Here is an 18,847-nt window from a genome sequence, read left to right on the forward strand (position 1 = left end):
AAACACACTACAGACTGATATCTGTGTCTGGAAAATTCAGAACCTGTCAATATGTTTTTGCAAGAGTGCAAATGTGTGTGTAAGGGTTTATTTTAATGTTCCGTGCATCAGGAACGTTTTCATAGAGCTTTACTTTTTCCACATTTTGTTATGTTACACTTTTATTCCAAAATTAATTCTATTTATTTTTGTTCCTCAAAATTCTTTGAACAAAACCCCTTAATGACAACATGAAAGACGTTTTTGTTTGAAATTATATTAAAAAATTATAAATCACGTGCATAAATTTTCACAGCCGTGAAAAAATTGAGCTCAGGTGCATCCTGTTTCCACTGATCATCCTTGAGATGTTTTTGATTGGAGTCCACCTGTGGAAAATTCAGTTGATTGGACATGATTTGAGAAGTCACACACCTGTCTATAAAAGGTCCCACAGTTACCAGGGCATGTCAGAACACAAACCAAACCATGAAATCCAAGGAATTGTCTGTAGACCTCTGAGACAGGATCTTTGAGGAGCAGATCTGGGGAAGGGGACAGAAACATTTCTGCAGCATTGTAGGTCCCAATGAGCACAGTGACCTCCATCATCCGTAAATGGAAGAAGCCTGGAACCACCAGGACTCTTCCTAGAGCGGAGCTACCAGGCTAATACCATCATCTGGCCAATCCCTACAGTGAAGCATGGTGGTGGCAGCATTTCATCAAACTCAAAAATACTTGAGACTCTAGAAAGATCATCAGTCATAATCACACACTTCAGTGCTCATGTAAGTTCTCACTCTCCAGGGTTCTGTAGTGTTTAAATACTATAATCACACTCTTGGTGTCACCCAAATGATGATGAGGTTCTGCTTTTGAGTCTGGTTCCTCTCAAGGTTTCTTATATCATCTAAAGGAGTTTTTTCTTCACCACAGTCGCCCCAGTCTTCATCATCAGAGATAAACACACATCATTCACCTTCATTCTTAAATTCTGTCAAGCTGCTTTGAGACAATGTCTGTTGGGAAAAGAGCAATAGAAATAAACTTAAACTTAATTCAAGTCAAGAGTCAAGTCAAGTTAATTGGTGCCAAAGGAGCTTCAACAAAGTATTGAGTAAAGGCTGTGAAAACTTATGTACATGTGATTTCTTCGTTTTTTATTTTAAACAAAAAAAATTTCATCAAATATTTTAAAGATTTCAAACTTCTTTTGCATTGTCATTATGGGGTGGTGTTTGTAGAAAATAATGTTTTGAGGAAAATAAAGAGTTTATAATAAATTAATTGTGGAATAAAGCTGAAGATAATAAAATGTGGAAAAAGTTAAGCTCTGAAAACTTTCCGCATGCACTGTAGTTCTATTCATTACAAACATCATGACAAAAACATGAGCAACCGTTTCTTCCAATCACGATTCAAGAATGCGATGATATTAAATTTGTCTTTATTTACATTCAAATTCTAGTGGTTTATTTTCACACTAAGAAACAACTGGTGTTAGTTTTCTTTCCATAAATTTCTAACACACCACCTACATCCAAACCACTACAGGACCAACTAAAGCTCTACAGCTGTGTGTTTGTGTGTGTGTGTGTGTGTGTGTGTGTGTGTGTTTGTTTAATGAATGGTAATTTTTTATTGTATGTTTCACAAAAATGATTCATATTATTGGCTTTACTTTGTTCTTTAACTCTACTTCATACAGCAGGTTGCATTTTTTCCAGTTTTTATTTTAAATCATTTCTTTTTAGAGTTTTTCCATCTGTAACATTATGGTTGCGTATTGGACAATAAAATTCATTGAAATATAATGGTTTAGATGCTTATTTTATTCCATCAGACAATAAACACTATTGCGCCATGTCGCTGTTGAATTCTGGATGCTGATTGGTGGAGAAGGTGCTGATTGTCTAGAACAGTAGCTACAGCAGAAGTCCAGCTGCCAATCATCATTAAAAGGTTTATATTAATGCCCTCATTTCGACTCGTTATGGTTTCTGTATATAGTTTACATTTACAGTTGGGTTTTTTCTCCTTTATGGAAAAAGTCTCAAGTGCCAGAACTTTCAACCAGTTTACAGTCAGAGATCAAAACCGTGTCGTGTTGAACCCAGAAGGGTGCGGTGTTCGAGAGTCAGTGTTAGTGTTTGTACTTATTTCAGCCAATCAGAATCACTTCGTGACTTTATAATGTACTGCATTCACTTTTTTGTCATTTTCATGTCTAAAATCATACAGGAATATATAGTTATCTATCCCATGAGAATTTCCCATAATGCACTGCTTATGTTGAGTCATAATGTAATAATAATGCACTCTAGGGAACGGGGACAAGAAGCAGTGTTTGATGACTGATGGAATAAAATCTGTATAGTGCCTGATTTCATGATTTATTAATCGGAATAAAAGTGCTCTGTAATGCTCAGCGTGGGACAGACAGCGTGCCACATCATCGTCTGATATCAGCCGGGCGGAGCTGCCTCTCTCCTTCAGCCAGGAAGATCTGCATGGTTCTGTAGAGCAGGTGAACCCCGAGCGTACGCTGCCTCTTAGCAGGCCAAGTGGAGACCGTCCCATAATAATCTCCTCGCTTCTGATTGGTCAGCATCTTCAGACCTGATGAGAGGATTGAAACAAGTTCATTACACTTCCGTTTAGACAGAGAGAAGAAGAGGAACAGAGATGGATCCCACAGTACCGATGGCGTCCACCATGCATGCCTCACGCGTGTACGCCTCCACGGGAATGACGTTCTGGAAGCAGTGCAGGGAGATCACGCCATGGCCGCAGTTCCACACCTGCAGGATGTGCTGCACCTTCGAGCACAGCTTCTAAAAAACACCCAGAAGAAAAACACATGGCTTCTTCATACATATGATGATGGTCAGAATTGATGATTTTTAGAACCCCTGAGAACCGCAGGCCTCTCTGTTCTCGTACCTTAGAGGATTTGTCTCCACTGAAATATTCCAGGGCTTCATACAGGTGGCTGTACGGTCGAGAACGTTTGCCCTTTCCCACGTAGAAAATGGAGCTGATGAAAGTCTGGAAACACTCGTGAGAAGTCATGGCCTGGCTGCGGTACGGCAGATTCCTCGTCACTCTGGATGATTTTGGACCAAATTATATATTACATTTTAATGCAGAAAAAAACAGATTAAACACTTTTTTTTTAGGTGACTGGAATCAAGCAGACCTCACCTGGGCGAGTCTCGACCTCACCTGGGCGAGTCTCGACCTCACCTGGGCGAGTCTCGACCTCACCTGGGCGAGTCTCGACCTCACCTGGGCGAGTCTCGACCTCACCTGGGCGAGTCTCGACCTCACCTGGGCGAGTCTCGACCTCACCTGGGCGAGTCTCGACCTCACCTGGGCGAGTCTCGACCTCACCTGGGCGAGTCTCGACCTCACCTGGGCGAGTCTCGACCTCACCTGGGCTTGATTGACATTTCTTGGAATAATTAGACTTCACCTGGACTAGTGAAGACGTTACCTGGGGTCGAGTAACAGGTAGTTGAAGCTGGACTTTATGACTCCTTCACGCCAGCGTTTATTCTGGTCAGGCTGATCGAACTGCTCACACAACGCAAACTCGTCCACTTTACAGTCAGGCAGGTGGAAGGAGCACAACGCGTTATTCAGCTCTGGACTGTAACCTGAAACTCACACAGGGAAAAAACTCTGCTATGAATAACGACTTACATTAATACTAATTACTCCATGAGCTCCTTTCATGTTGGTGTCATGTGTAAACGTAACCGTCTTGTACGTACAGGTGACTGAAGCCGGTTGATCCTGCACCGATTTCTGATTTACGTGTTTCTTCTGCAGTGTTCTGAATTTCTGGATGTACAGATGCCGTGTGTCCCGATTGATGGGTCCGGGTTCCTCTCCCAATTCCACCAGTTTGCACCTGAGCTCTCGGTCCGTTAACCCTTCAGTCTCTGAGCTACTGTGTCTCTGCAGCACCTCGTTCGGACACCGGTTTTCTTTCCCCTTCTCTGGACTTTTGGCTGCGTTCTGTAACGAGCGCCAGTCATAGATGACGGTCTCCTCACTGACGGACGAGCTCAGAGACGTGTTGGACTTCGGAGGGACGTGTGTCTCGATCAGCTCATGTCCCTCCTCTGTATCGGTGTAAAGATACTCCACCGGCTCGTCCATGTCTGTGATAAGAGGACGTCCCCCAGGGGTGTAGGACAGGTTTGCGAGCGATTGAGTTTGGGATCGGTTGCAGATTCGGCTCATGCTGTATCTCGGGGTGCAGCTGGTGGACTGAACCTCTGGGTTTTGACTGAAACTGGAGCTCGACTCTGAGCTGGAGCAGGAATCCTGAGAATGGGCTTTCTTGTGTATTTCTGCACCCGACGTGGAAACATCTGAAGTTAAATACTCCTTGTCTTCGGTAAACACGTCCACCTCTTGGCGGGACGACGAAGATGATGTTTCACGTTCCGAACTTTCGTCAGCGGAACCTCTTGGAATGATGATGGTATCTGCCATGCTTCCGGAAATAATCAGAGTGTCGGCTTGGCTTCCGTGAAGCTGGGAAGATACGCACAGACTGCCCATGTGGGAACTGAGACCTGTTAGTCCGTCATCTTCAGAGGGACGTCTTTTGGACTCCTTTGGAGTAAGATCTCTGCGCGTTCGTGTCGGAGTAGGGAGCGTCTGCTCGAACAGAGACGAGGCAGAAAAAGCCGAGGTGCTGTTCCTCTGGGAGCAGCGGCTGAGCCGTGACCGGGTCCTGCCTGTGACAAATGGACTCGGAGTGAAGGAAATCGCACCGAGCTGATCATCGGGTGCTTGCAGCTGCAAAACAAGTTCCTCCTTCCTCCCGTTGTCAGAGTCTGTACTTCCTATGGTCCAACCATCTGGTGGTGAGATGTTTTCAGAAGGTAACAGCACTTCGATGGTGGTCTTGTACGGCTCGCTGTCGCAGCTGCTGTACTGACTCGACCCGCTGGTACTGCTCACAGCGTCACGCTTCACCTCCACTACTTTATCCACAAATACGTCGTCTTCGTCCTCCTCAACATCCCCCACAGCCGGCCCTCCCACTACAGTCTTATCAAAATCCTCTGTGGCGTTTCCTTCTCTGCAGAACACAAACACGTCATCTGGAGACGTCACATCAATCCCTTGATTCTGCATCACAGTAGTCATGCGCCCCGAGCTCAAGAAGTCGGGATACATCGAGAAATCGACGCTGGAGTCACTCGTGTTCTCGTTGTTTGGTATCAAATCTGGAAAATACTCGTCGCAGTCCCGGAATGTGACACTCTTCCGGCCCGGGGTAAAACACCGACCCGGCTGTAGAACCTCCGGACTCCTTTTAAATTCCACCCCCGACAGGCGAGTGCTGGAGAGAACTGGAGCATGAGACCCTCCCAGGCCTTCTCTAAACACGTCGCTGTCACGTGCGTTTAAACCGGAGACGTCGGACAGCCAGGACTCTTGAGGGTCTGTGGGCCGGCGTGTCTCGGATTTCCTGTAAAACGAGGAATATCGAGTGCTGCTGAGCGGCTGGTCTGCAAAATCGCTCATCAGCGTCAGGTTCCTGCTGCAGTCTCTCATCGAGTGTCCTGAGTAGAGCGCTGAAAAAAACACAAAGACGCGTTTCAGTGATATTAAGATGGACATGTATAATAATAACTGCTTTTTTTCCTACACTGTACAGCCAAAGGTTTGTGGACACGATCATAAGATCCACATTTAGTCTCCATTCAGTGTTCTAATAAGCTCCATTCTTCTGGGAAGAAGTTCTATTAGATTTGTGTGAAGATTCTTTCAGCCACAACGGTGTTGGAACAGTCAGGTAGTAATGTAGGTGAGAAGGTGACGAGGTCTGGGGTGCAGTCAGCAGTGTTCAATAGGGTTGGAGCTCTGCAGCAGCAGATCTTCCACTTCATCTCATGGAAAGCAGATCTTCATCGAGCTGGTTTGTGCACAGGAGCATCATCATTCTGGAACAGTTTTGGGTCTTCTACTGAACATGAGATTTCATGCTTGAGCCTCTATAGACGTCCGATACAACAGGCTTGGAGAAGAACCACGTATGGCTGGAAGAACATTAGCGTGCACTGATACTTTTCCCTCCTGGTGTATTTACAGACATCTTTATTTCAACACTTAATTCTGTTCTAAAAACGTTCTAAAACTCTTACAGTAGTGGAATTTGGGTAAATCCTCGTATTCTTGTTGGGGCGTCCGAGACTCGTATTCCTGAAGAATGCTGGCACATTTATTGTTTTCCTCCTGTTCTGCCAAATCCACTGCCTTATTTCCAGTCTGCGCACACACACACACACACACACACACACACCAGAATGTACAGTTGTGAATAATACACAAAATATGTATTATATGTATTAGTTTTGTATGTGTTTAGTGAATAATCATGTGTGAGATCTCTCACCTGATCTCTCAGACTCGGGTCTCCTCCATTCTTCAGCAGGAGTTTGAGGTTCTGATAGCAACCCCATAACGCTGCGACGTGTAGCGGAGTCAGATCCTCACCAGACCTGAACACACAGCACACGGAAACGCAATAAAAACAATGATGAGGAACAGCGTATGATGGAGAAGACTGCAGAATGACAGTGATATAAAACAATACCAGGAGGAAAAAGGAATAAACTCTCTCTCTCCCACACCTGAGGTTTGGATCAGCGCCATTCTGCAGGAGAATCTTCAGGCACCTGAGGCCTTTTTCAGATTCCTTCCCTGCAGCCAGATGCACCGCAGCCACGCCTTCACCGAGCACCAGGTTGGGTTCTGCTCCTCTCTGTAGTAAATTATCCACCATCCTGGTACACAAGGAGGAGAAGAAGAAGGAGACGGAGGAAAATAAGTGAGGATTCACATGAGCACTTAAATTATTTTTTGGAGTGGTACGATCCTCTTCTCACTGATCATTTAGAACAATTGAGACACTTTACAAAAAGTGGTATTAAAAAGTTTCAAGACTAGTTATGTTTCACGCCAACAGATGGCAGCACGAGGCTGCACGCACAGTCACAGGGAGCACCGACCATCATAAGTCATACATTTTTTTTTTTTTTTTTTTTAACGCTGATAGAGCTTTTTAATACCACTGCATAAATACATGACATGGTGCATCTCTGAATGTTTAAGATGGGCATGTATCATTAACAATGATTTCATTCTTCATACACTACATGCCCAAAAGTTAAGATTTCTATGTGCTTTTTTTTAGCATCCCATTCCACATTTAGTCTCCATTTGCTAATATAATAACCTCCACTCTTCTCTAAAGATGCTCCACTAGATTTTGGAATGTGCTTGTGAAGATTCTGTCCAGAGGGTTTGTCCTTTTGCGACTTCTGATGAGTTAATAATAAAATAATACACTGTTTATAAGCACAATAAGAAGAAATCGGAGGGAAAGTAGAAAGAAGAAGACAAAAGTAAGAAAGAATGAATATAACTTTTTTTTTTTACTAAAATAACAGAAGATAAAAGAGAAACTGAAGAAGTCGCTTTAAACAAGCACAGACATGTATTGGGGATGGGAAGTCGGGCTCTTCTTAGTGAGTCGGGTCATTTGGCTCGGATCAACAATGTGAACCGACTCTTACTGCTCCCGAAAAAAAAACTCCAAAATGGTAAACTATCACACACACTGTAAGGTTGTATATTTGTTTGCTTCCTTTTTGCTTTGTAATCTACTCTAAATCTTAATTCACATCTAAAACGGAAAGAGAACCCGCTCGGATTGTGAGCCGACTCTCAATGGTCAAATAAAAGAGCCGTCTCAAAGGAGTCGACTCGCTGCAGCATGGAGTCACATTAGCAGTGTACTATTTCGCTGTTCTGTATGAGTGTGTCCTACTCTAGGACACACTCATACTCTCTCTCTACACTGTATTGTTGAGAGAAATCGAGTGTGTTAGAGCAGGAAATCTAATTAAACATGTGGTTTATTACAGGAGCTGCACAGATTACCTGACATCCGTCTCGTTTACAGCCGCGTGCAGTAACCGCGCTAAATGGATCCCCTTTTCGGTCATGATTGCTGCGTCCTTTCAGCCCAAGTTGCTTCGATCCTTCGATTTATGCACTTTATATTCCACATGAATACAAAGGAAGCAGCTGCTAGCGCTGGGTCTCTTTTTACACCTTAAACTCTTACCCGTATTCCGGTCAACCTCCCGCCTTCTGATTCAGGAATTACATTAGAATTGTACTCGAACGGATCGACGTCACCGTTAGCCAATCGTGATTAAGGATTGGAACAAAGTGACCAATCAATGTACAGGGGGCGGGATTAACCGGAATAGTGGTAGGGAAGAAAATAAATGCAAGTCCACACCGTGCTGAAATAAAATCTGTGGTATTTGTTGGAGTATAATATTTATAACAATGTTTTCATTGCAGTGTTGGAAAATTTGCAGGACGAGAAACCTTTTTAGTAGTTTTTTCCCGGTTTAAATTTCCCTCTGTTGATGTGACGTATTATTTCTGCGACTTTTCAGCGCTCGGTCAATAAGATATTCAGCGCCACCTGCTGGTCAGGAGGACACGCGGTTAGATTTATTGTATTTTATATAGAAATATAAAGTTATCATACAGTCTTAATATAATTTACTGGTCCTTATAATGCCCTTTAATCTCCTAGAGATATTTGTATCGTAATTAAAACTACACCATGGAGCGATTATGGGGTCTTTTTAAATCACTGAGTGGATGGCGGTCAGGGTCGCGCGGTTCGAGCGCGACGTTACTGTTTACAAACAGCTTTACCGGAAGTGAGTCGGGAAGAAGCCCAGAGAAACCGGAAGTGCAGGAGAGTGACGCTGCGCGCTTCCGCATGAGGACCGAGTGGGGCAGAGGGGCAGATTTACAGCTGACCAGGGGATTCTTTTTATTTAAATAATCAAATCCACTGGATTGAGACTGATAGAGTCCGAGAGGAGAATTCCACTGATCACCGAGCTGCAGGTAAACATGGACAGCTGTTTATTATTATTATTATTATTGTTGTTGTTATCATCATTATTGTTTTTATAAAGTTCAGTCTGTAAATTAATATTATAGCTAACTGAAATAATCTCCTCTGTGTAAAAACGTTCATTTTGTTCTGTTGTGCAAACAACCTTCACTCTTTATTTCTACTCATTAACTTCTCACTGAACCCAGACCTGTGTCTGAAATGTGCACTGCTCCCTAGTCCCTATTCTCTACACCCTACTCCCTAGTCCCTATTCTCTACACCCTACTCCCTGTTCCCTACTCCCTGCTCCCTGCTCCCTAATCCCTGCTCCCTGTTCCCTGTTCCCTACTCCCTACTCTTTACTCCCTACTTTCTACACCCTATTCTCTACACCTTACACTTTATTCCTTACACCCTATTCCCTACTATCTATAATCCCCACACCCTGTGCTTCTTCTTTTGGCTTCTTTTCACCCTACTGCCTGTTCTATACTCTATAATCCCTACTCTATATTATATACTCTATAATCCCTACTTCCTGTTCTATGCTCTATAATCCATACTCTATAATCTATACTCTATAATCCCTACTCTATATTCTATACTATATAATCCCTACTTTATATTCTATACTCTATAATCCATATTCTATACTCTATAATCCCTTCTCTATAATCTATACTCTATAGTTCCTAGTCTATATTCTATACTATATAATCCCTACTTTATATTCTATACTCTATAATCCATATTCTATACTCTATAATCCCTACTCTATAATCTATACTCTATAATCCCTACTCTATATTCTATACTATATAATCCCTACTTTATATTCTATACTCTATAATCCATATTCTATATAATCTATACTCTATAATTCCTAGTCTATAATCTATACTCTATAAGATCTACTCTATAATCTATACTCTATAATTCCTAGTCTATATTCTATACTATATAATCCCTACTTTATATTCTATACTCTATAATCCATATTCTATACTCTATAATCCCTACTCTATAATCCCTACTCTATAATCCCTACTCTATAATCCCTACTCTATAATCTATACTCTATAATCCCTACTCTATATTCTATACTCTATAATCCATATTCTATACTCTATAATCCCTACTCTATAATCTATACTCTATAATCTATACTCTATAATCCCTACTCTATAATCCCTACTCTATATTCCCTACTCTATATTCCCTACTCTATAATCCCTACTCTATAATCCCTACTCTATAATCTATACTCTATATTCCCTACTCTATATTCCCTACTCTATAATCCCAACTCTATATTCTATACTCTATAATCCCTACTCTATAATCTATACTCTATAATCCCTACTCTATATTCCCTACTCTATAATCCCTACTCTATAATCCCTACTCTATAATCTATACTCTATATTCCCTACTCTATATTCCCTACTCTATAATCCCAACTCTATATTCTATACTCTATAATCCCTACTCTATAATCTATACTCTATAATCCCTACTCTATATTCTATACTCTATAATCCATATTCTATACTCTATAATCCCTACTCTATAATCTATACTCTATAATCCCTACTCTATAATCTATACTTTATAATCCCTACTCTATAATCTATACTCTATAATCCCTACTCTATATTCTATACTCTATAATCCATATTCTATACTCTATAATCCCTACTCTATAATCTATACTCTATAATCCCTACTCTATAATCCCTACTCTATAATCTATACTCTATATTCCCTACTCTATAATCCCTACTCTATATTCCCTACTCTATAATCTATACTCTATAATCCCTACTCTATATTCAATACTCTATATTCTATACTCTATAATCCCTACTCCATTTTATAGTCACAAGCTTCAGCATCGATGGATAATTAAATGGATTTGATGATTTGTTGTTCAGTACAGTAAATGTAGTGAGTTTCAGAAGGTCCAGGGTAGTTTTACATGCCCTGTGTAGTGAACAGGGTGAGGTTTACGGTGTGATGTGTTTCAGAGACGCAGGAATCTCCACTCTACGTTCAGCAGATGAACAGAAGCACAAATAAACGGCATCCTGCGTTTAACTAGAAATATGTCTGTGTGAGACAGGGTCCTCAGCAGATGGAGGGGTAGATGATCAGGTTAATAGGATCTCAGATCTCCCAGCGTGACCGGATGGAGGACGGAGAGATGACGAGGTGACGCCGATTATTTTTCCCAATCAGTGTAGTTTAATGAGTGTAGACTTGGGACGGTCCGCACTGCCACACGGTTCACACAGCGACGCTACGTTACTGCCTCCGTCTTTATAACCGCTAGCTGTGAGAGCGAGAGCATGGCAGACCCCCAGGCAGACCTCCACGGAGACATGCATGAAGGGAAACTGATGGACGAAAAAAGCAAATCAAACAACCAAAGAGATGACGAAAAGATGTCTACCGAGACGCTGCCATCTCAGACGAGCACGGACAGCGATGACGCCGGTCCCACGAGCAGCAGGAGCCTCTCAGAGAGGGAGGATTCAGACATCACCTCGTCTGTGAGCAGTGTCGTGGACGAAACGACGTCTCTGGTCACGATGAACAGCGTGTCTGCGTCTGCATCTACGGACGCGCCTCAGACCTCTGTGGAGTCTGCGCTGGAAGGTAAAGATGGGGTGGAGCCGTCCTGGAGTGACGACATGAGTGTAGAAGCGGGGCAGAGTGGAATGTCAATGCCAAAGTCTGCTCCGCCCTCGTCTGCTCCGCCCTCGTCCGCTCCGCCCTCGTCCGTTCCGCCCTCGTCCGCTCCGCCCTCGTCCGCTCCGCCCTCGTCTGCTCCGCCCTCAGTACAGGAGCATTATTTTGTAAAGTGGATCACGTGGAAAGGGGAGAAAACTCCTATCGTCACGCAGAGTGAAAACGGACCCTGCCCCTTGCTGGCCATTATGAACATCCTCTTCCTCCGATGGAAGGTGAGATCCTGCATTGTTAAAGAATCCTTTAGTGGTTGAATGAAGAGAAGTGATTTAAATTTGTTCAAAGAAACTGGCTGAGAAATATGTTCCATTCATTATCTGTATTCCAAATCAAGTCAAATCAAGTCAAAGGGCTTTTATTGTCATTTCAACCAAATATCACAGTGAAATGAGACAACGCTTCTTGCGTGTGAATCAACTAATCCACACCCTCAAATCCACACCTTTTAATCCACACCCCCAATCCACACACCCTAATATACACCCCAATTCACACTATTGAATTCACACACCCTCTAATCCACACCCCTAAACCACACCCTCTAATCTACACACCTAATCCACACCCCTAAACCACACCCTTTAATCTACACACCTAAACCACACCCTCTAATCTACACACCTAAACCACACCCTCTAATCTACACACCTAAACCACACCCTCTAATCTACACACCTAAACCACACCCTCTAATCTACACACCTAATCCACACCCCCTAAGACACACCCTCTAATCCACACCCTCTAATCTATACACCTAATCCACACCCCTAAAACACACCCTCTAAACCATCCCCCCAAACCACACCCTTTAATCTACACACCTAAGCCACACCCTCTAATCTACACACCTAAACCACACCCTCTAATCTACACACCTAAACCACACCCTCTAATCTACACACCTAAACCACACCCTCTAATCTACACACCTAATCCACACCCCCTAATCCGCACCCCTAAAACACACCCTCTAATCCACACCCCTAAACCACACCCTCTAATCTACACACCTAATCCACACCCCCTAATTCACACCCCTAAGACACACCCTTTAATCCACACCCCTAAACCACACCCTCTAATCTACACACCTAATCCACACCCCCTAATCCACACCCCTAAGACACACCCTCTAATTCACACCCCCAAACCACACCCTATAATCTACACACCTAAGCCACACCCTCTAATCTACACACCTAAACCACACCCTCTAATCTACACACCTAATCCACACCCCCTAATACGCACCCCTAAGACACACCCTCTAATCCACACCCCTAAAACACACCCTTTAATCTACACACCTAAACCACACCCTCTAATCTACACACCTAATCCACACCCCCTAATCCACACCCCTAAAACACACCCTTTAATCTACACACCTAATCCATACCCCCTAATCCACACCCCTAAAACACACCCTTTATTCTACACACCCAATCCACACCCTCTAATCCACACCCTCTAATCAACACCCTCTAATCCACAGTATTTAATCTGCACTCCCGGTTTAAACTCTTAAATTGTATAATTTGATGTTTGTAAGTGATCTTTTATGATTAAAAGTTAATTACATTTATTTCAGGGTACTTTAGCCCCGCCCCTCCTCTCTATAAGACACACCTATAAAAGTACTCGGTGTGAACGTAACACATTAATCAGTTTTAAAAAAGGTATCTGTATTTACTCCGTCTCAGTCACGTGTTACTGAATGTGTAAAAAGAACTGATTATTGTATGTGTTGTTTCTGTCTGCAGGCGAAGTTACCGCCCCAGACTGAGGTCATCACCATCGACGAGCTCATGTCTCACCTCGGTATCCTGCTTCTCTTATTTCAACTGTTCAGCTTCGAACTTAATAATGTTCCTAGAATTATACTATGGATACCAAACACACACACACACTCACACACACACTCACAGACACACACACACATCTCTCTTATACCCCTTATATAACTTTATTTATTTTACAGCTACAAAGCTTTAACATCAGAGACTCCTTCTGTAAAACCTTCCCTTTCTCCTACAGTTGCTATGGAAACAATAACGTATCTGACCACGTGTGTTAATGTTAACCTGTGCTGCTGGTCTGGAGAAATAATCAACACCTTCTGACCAATCAGGACCTTTTGTGATGTTATGTCTCCAAAGAATGTGTAGTAGTGCTGAGTGTGTGTGTGTGTGTGTGTGTGTGTGTGTGTGTGTGTGTGTGTGTGTGTGTGTGTGTGTGTTGCAGGTGAGTGTGTGTTATCTATTAAGCCGAGAGAGAAGGCCGAGGGCATGGAGCTCAATTTTCAGCAGGTGTGTGTGTGTGTGTGTGTGTGTGTGTGTGTGTGTGTGTGTGTGTGTGTGTGTGTGTGTGTGTGTGTGTGTGTGTGTGTGTGTGTTAACAAAATAATTTTTTTTAAAACTGGATTTTTTTATTAATTACAAGTACAAAATTGTTCAATCAAAAGATTTTACATTATTATTATAATTATTATTGTCTATGAAAGTTCTCCTCTGTTTTCAGAACATGAGCGACGCCATGGTCGTGCTGCCGAAGTTGTCGACGGGTCTGGATGTGAACGTGCGCTTTACGGGGGTGGCGGATTTCGAGTACACACCTGAGTGCATCGTGTTTGATTTACTGGACATTCCTCTGTATCACGGCTGGCTTGTGGATCCACAGGTCTCCTGCTTCTATTCATTCATTCATTTACTCACAATCAGTACATCACGTTCTGATCCTCTGTGTTATTAAATCAACACTCAGAGGAACAGAGGAAGTTCTGTGTGAGAAAGTGAAGGTGCCTGAAGAGCCGAGTCCTGAACACAATACAGCTAAAACTTTACCACCCATATGTGGTTCTTCACCACACTGCTCCCACTAAGTGTACAGGAGCTCTTCAGGTGCAGGAGCATAGCATTTTCTTTTCACTCGAACTAGGAGACTCAAATCTGTTCCAGCATGACACTGCTGCTGTGCACAAAGCAGCTCTGTGAAGATCTGCTTTCCATGGGTTGGAGTGGAAGATCTCTTGCTTTAGAGCTCCAACACTATTTTACATGCTGACTGCACCCCAGGCCTCCTCACCTTCTCACCTACAAAACTACCTGACTTTACTAACACCCTTATAAAGAATCTCCACAAAGATCTAGTGGAACATCTTCCCAGAAGAGTGGAGCTCATTATAAGAGCACATGGAAATTGAATGTGGAATGAGAGGTTCAAAAAGAAGCACATAGCAGTCTTACAGTCGGGTGTCCACAAACTTTTAGCCCTTCAGCGTATGATAACAATAAGTATAATAAACAATAATAATCTTGTTGATTTTCCAGAGCCCAGAGACGGCGTCTGCGGTGGGGAAACTGAGCTACAACCAGCTGGTGGAGAAGATCATCATCTACAAACACTCCACTGACTGCAGCCGAGTGAGCGAAGGTGGGTGGAGGAGCAGTTGGGAGGTTGGGAAGGAGACGTGCGAGCTCGTCCTGTCTGAAACCGAGTTTTATAAATGTTCCTGAACGTTTCTCAGATGATCCAGAACATATTTAGACTAGAAACATGAAAAACCGGTCAGGAGGATCAGGGCACATGCTCAAGGTGATCCAGAGCCACCTGTTCAATAACGGTTTCCTAAATATCGCTGTGGTTTTCGAGGTTTCTTCGTTTTTATTTAGATAAACAGAATTTTGTTAAATGATAAATTGTAATAAACAGTAAACTGATTCATTGCTTTATTAGATTTAAGTTGAATGTAAAGGAATGTGTGTGTAGATGTTTCACTATGAAGATGTGGTGTCTGGTTACAGGTCTGATAGCAGAGCAGTTTTTGGAGTCGACGGCCACGCAGCTGTCCTATCACGGTCTGTGTGAACTCAACACCACCGCCAAGGAGGGAGAGCTGTGTGTCTTCTTCAGGAACAACCACTTCAGCACCATGATCAAGCACAAGGTGATCCACCATACCACAAGGATTCTAGGAGAATCATCAGTCTTTCTCAGTGTAGAAGGTTAAAACACTGTGTGTGTGTGTGTGTGTGTGTGTGTGTGTGTGTGTGTGTGTGTGTGTGTGTGTGTGTGTGTGTGTGTGTGTGTGTTTGTGTGTGTGTGTGTGTGTGTGATACCTCAGGGTCACCTGTACCTGCTGGTGACAGATCAGGGTTTCCTGCAGGAGGACAGCGTGGTGTGGGAGAGTCTCCATAACGTGGAAGGAGACGGGAATTTCTGTGACTCTCAATTCCGTCTGTGCCATGCGTCCCAGAAGAGCGCGAGCAGACCCACAGAGCAGCAGCAGCAGATGCAGATCGAACAGGTGACCACCAGCGTTCTGGGATTCACAACATTCCTCAGAGGTTCCTGATGAGATTCCAGAACCATGAGAGTGTCTGATTCTAAACCTTTATGTGTGTGTGTGTGTGTGTGTGTGTGTGTGTGTGTGTGTGTGTGTGTGTGTGTGTGTTAGGACTACCTGGTGGCCATGTCTCTCCAGCAGAGTCAGGGTGAAGCTCCTGGACCTTTAAGTGATCTGGAGTTGGCGAGACAGCTGCAGCAGGAGGAATATCAACAGCCTCAGCAGTCTCCTCAATCTCCTCACACATCAGCTGAGCAGGTTAGAACACACACACTACAGATACACACACACTACAGACACACACACACACACACTACATATACACACACACACACACACACACACACACACACACACACACTACATATACACACACACACACACACACTACAGATACACACACACTACAGACACACACACACACACACTACATATACACACACACACACACACACACACACACACACACACACTACATATACACACACACACACACACTACAGACACACAGACACACACACACACACACACACACATACACACACACACTACAGATACACACACACACACACACACACTACATATATACACACACACTACACACACACACTACAGATACACACACACAGGCACACACACACTACAGATACACACACGCACACACACGCACACACACACTACAAACACATACACACACACACACACTACAAACACATACACACACACACTTCACATACACATACACACACTACAGACACACACACACACACTACATATACACACACACTACAGACACACACACACTACACACACACTACAGATACACACACACACACTACAGATACACACACACACACACACACACACACACTACAGACACACACACACACACACACACACACTACAAACACATACACACACACACACTTCACATATACACATACACACACTACAGATACACACACACACACACTACAGATACACACTACACACACACACACACACACACACTACAGATACACACACTCACACACTACAGATACACACACTACATATACAAACACACACACACACTACAGATACATACACACACACACACTACACATACACACAGTACAGATACACACACACTACAGATACACACAATACAGACACACACTACAGATACACACACACACACTACAAACACATACACACACACACACACTTCACATACACACATACACATACACACACTACAGATACACACACACACACACACACTACAGATACACACACACACACACACACTACAGATACACACAGATACACACACACTACAGATACACACACTACAGATACACACACTACATATACACACACACACACTACAGACACATACACACACACACACTACACATACACACAGTACAGATACACACACACACTACAGATACACACAATACAGACACACACTACGGATACACACACACACACACGACAAACACATACACACACACACACTTCACATACACACACACACTCTACAGATACACACACACACACACACACTACAGATACACAGATACACAAACACACTACACACACACACACTACAGATACACACACTACATATACACACACACAATACAGACACACACTACAGACACATACACACACACACACTACACACACACACACACACACACACAATACATGTACACACACACTACAGATACACACACACACACACACACACACACACACACACACACACACACACACTACAGACACACACACACACACACTACAGACACACACACTACAGACACTAAAGACACCCAATACACATGTAGTGTAGCGTGTGTAGTGTGTGTGTGTGTGTGTGTGAGGTTGTTTTATTTGTGTTTGTGAAAAGAGATGACGGTGACAGCAGAGAGCGCCCCCTGTGAGTTTTTATTATTTTACAAAAGCACAGTGTTTTGTGGTTTTTATAAGCGTGTAGTAATAAAAGCAGATGCTTTACAGATTTAAATGATTTATTTATATTATTTGTACGATTATTTAGCAGTAATTTAACAGTAATTAAAGTTTGTTTCTGTGTATTGAGGAAAAATTCACCAACGTGTTTGTCGACTTCATCTGTGTCTCTCATCCACATTAACCCCAGACTTCTTACTGCCTTCTGCCTGCTCACTGTGAGCTTTAGAAACTAGTCTACATCTGTGTGTGTGTGTGTGTGTGTGTGTGTGTGTGTGTGTGTGTGTGTGTGTGTGTGTGTGTGTGTGTGAGGAAATGATACAGCAGTGATTTAAAAAGCCGCACAATGACAGGAAACATGTTGATGAGCTGAAAACAGCACAGTGAGAAGAAAACTATTCATCATGTCACCAAATAGATTCAAACTTGTGTGTGTGTGTGTGTGTGTGAGGTTAATAATGAGTCGTGTGGATAAATAAACCTGTGTTTGTTATTTGTGTGTAGACGAGAGGAGGACCTGCGTCAGAGGAACGGAGAGGACGGAGACGTCAGGGTGAGAAGAAGGACGACTCGGACTGTTCCATCCTATAAGTCAGGAAAACTTGTGTGCGCGTGCACACACACACACACACACACACACACACACACACACAAACATTTATATGCAACTACACCAGAAGACCGCGATGCCACGAACGAGTCTGAAAATGTTTTATCTCCAGGGATATATTTCCATCAAACATTTAATGTACACAAGTACATTGTGTGTGTGTGTGTGTGTGTGTGTGGGGGGGGGGGGGGCATATGCTTCTTTAGTATTGCACTTGAGCTACTATGTGAATATTGCT

The 18,847-nt window shown here is 43.1% G+C and overlaps 2 protein-coding genes across 5 annotated transcripts in view; one reads left to right on the forward strand and one right to left on the reverse strand.

Moving 5' to 3' along the window:
• Positions 1-1,412: 1,412 nt before the first annotated feature.
• On the reverse strand, positions 1,413-8,155 carry LOC310716842 (uncharacterized protein). 3 transcript variants are annotated; one of them, XR_014530684.1, is made up of 9 exons: positions 7,954-8,155; positions 6,642-6,794; positions 6,404-6,509; positions 6,153-6,276; positions 3,759-5,582; positions 3,433-3,641; positions 2,926-3,349; positions 2,684-2,816; positions 1,413-2,601 (listed from the first exon to the last, which is right to left on the reverse strand). XR_014530684.1 is itself a non-coding variant. In XM_083524364.1 (9 exons), exons 1-9 carry the CDS (start codon positions 8,016-8,018, stop codon positions 2,435-2,437), a joined length of 2,898 nt encoding a protein of 965 aa, XP_083380490.1. In that variant the 5' UTR covers positions 8,019-8,118; the 3' UTR covers positions 1,413-2,434. The 3 variants fall into 3 exon arrangements, 1 of the variants encoding a protein (XP_083380490.1); XR_014530685.1 differs by having other exon boundaries at positions 2,926-3,186; positions 3,271-3,641; XM_083524364.1 differs by having other exon boundaries at positions 2,926-3,088; positions 3,479-3,641; positions 7,954-8,118.
• A 641-nt stretch (positions 8,156-8,796) lies between these two features.
• The window catches only part of mindy1 (MINDY lysine 48 deubiquitinase 1), a 10,554-nt gene continuing 503 nt past the window's right edge, over positions 8,797-18,847 (forward strand). The window contains exons 1-10 of one of the 2 annotated variants that reach the window (XM_083524504.1): positions 8,797-8,949; positions 10,969-11,907; positions 13,459-13,516; positions 13,940-14,004; positions 14,216-14,374; positions 15,025-15,127; positions 15,499-15,641; positions 15,819-16,001; positions 16,152-16,298; positions 18,504-18,847. The exon at positions 18,504-18,847 is cut by the window's right edge and continues 503 nt beyond it. In XM_083524504.1, coding sequence (XP_083380630.1) covers positions 11,290-11,907; positions 13,459-13,516; positions 13,940-14,004; positions 14,216-14,374; positions 15,025-15,127; positions 15,499-15,641; positions 15,819-16,001; positions 16,152-16,298; positions 18,504-18,590 — 1,563 coding nt within the window. In that variant the 5' untranslated portion in view covers positions 8,797-8,949; positions 10,969-11,289 and the 3' untranslated portion in view covers positions 18,591-18,847. The remainder of the gene's footprint in view (positions 8,950-10,968; positions 11,908-13,458; positions 13,517-13,939; positions 14,005-14,215; positions 14,375-15,024; positions 15,128-15,498; positions 15,642-15,818; positions 16,002-16,151; positions 16,299-18,503) is intronic. The other variant, XM_083524505.1, reaches the window with a different exon arrangement.

Source organism: Silurus aristotelis (assembly GCF_946808225.1).
Source record: "Silurus aristotelis genome assembly, chromosome: 21".
Classification (NCBI taxonomy): Eukaryota; Metazoa; Chordata; class Actinopteri; order Siluriformes; family Siluridae; genus Silurus; species Silurus aristotelis.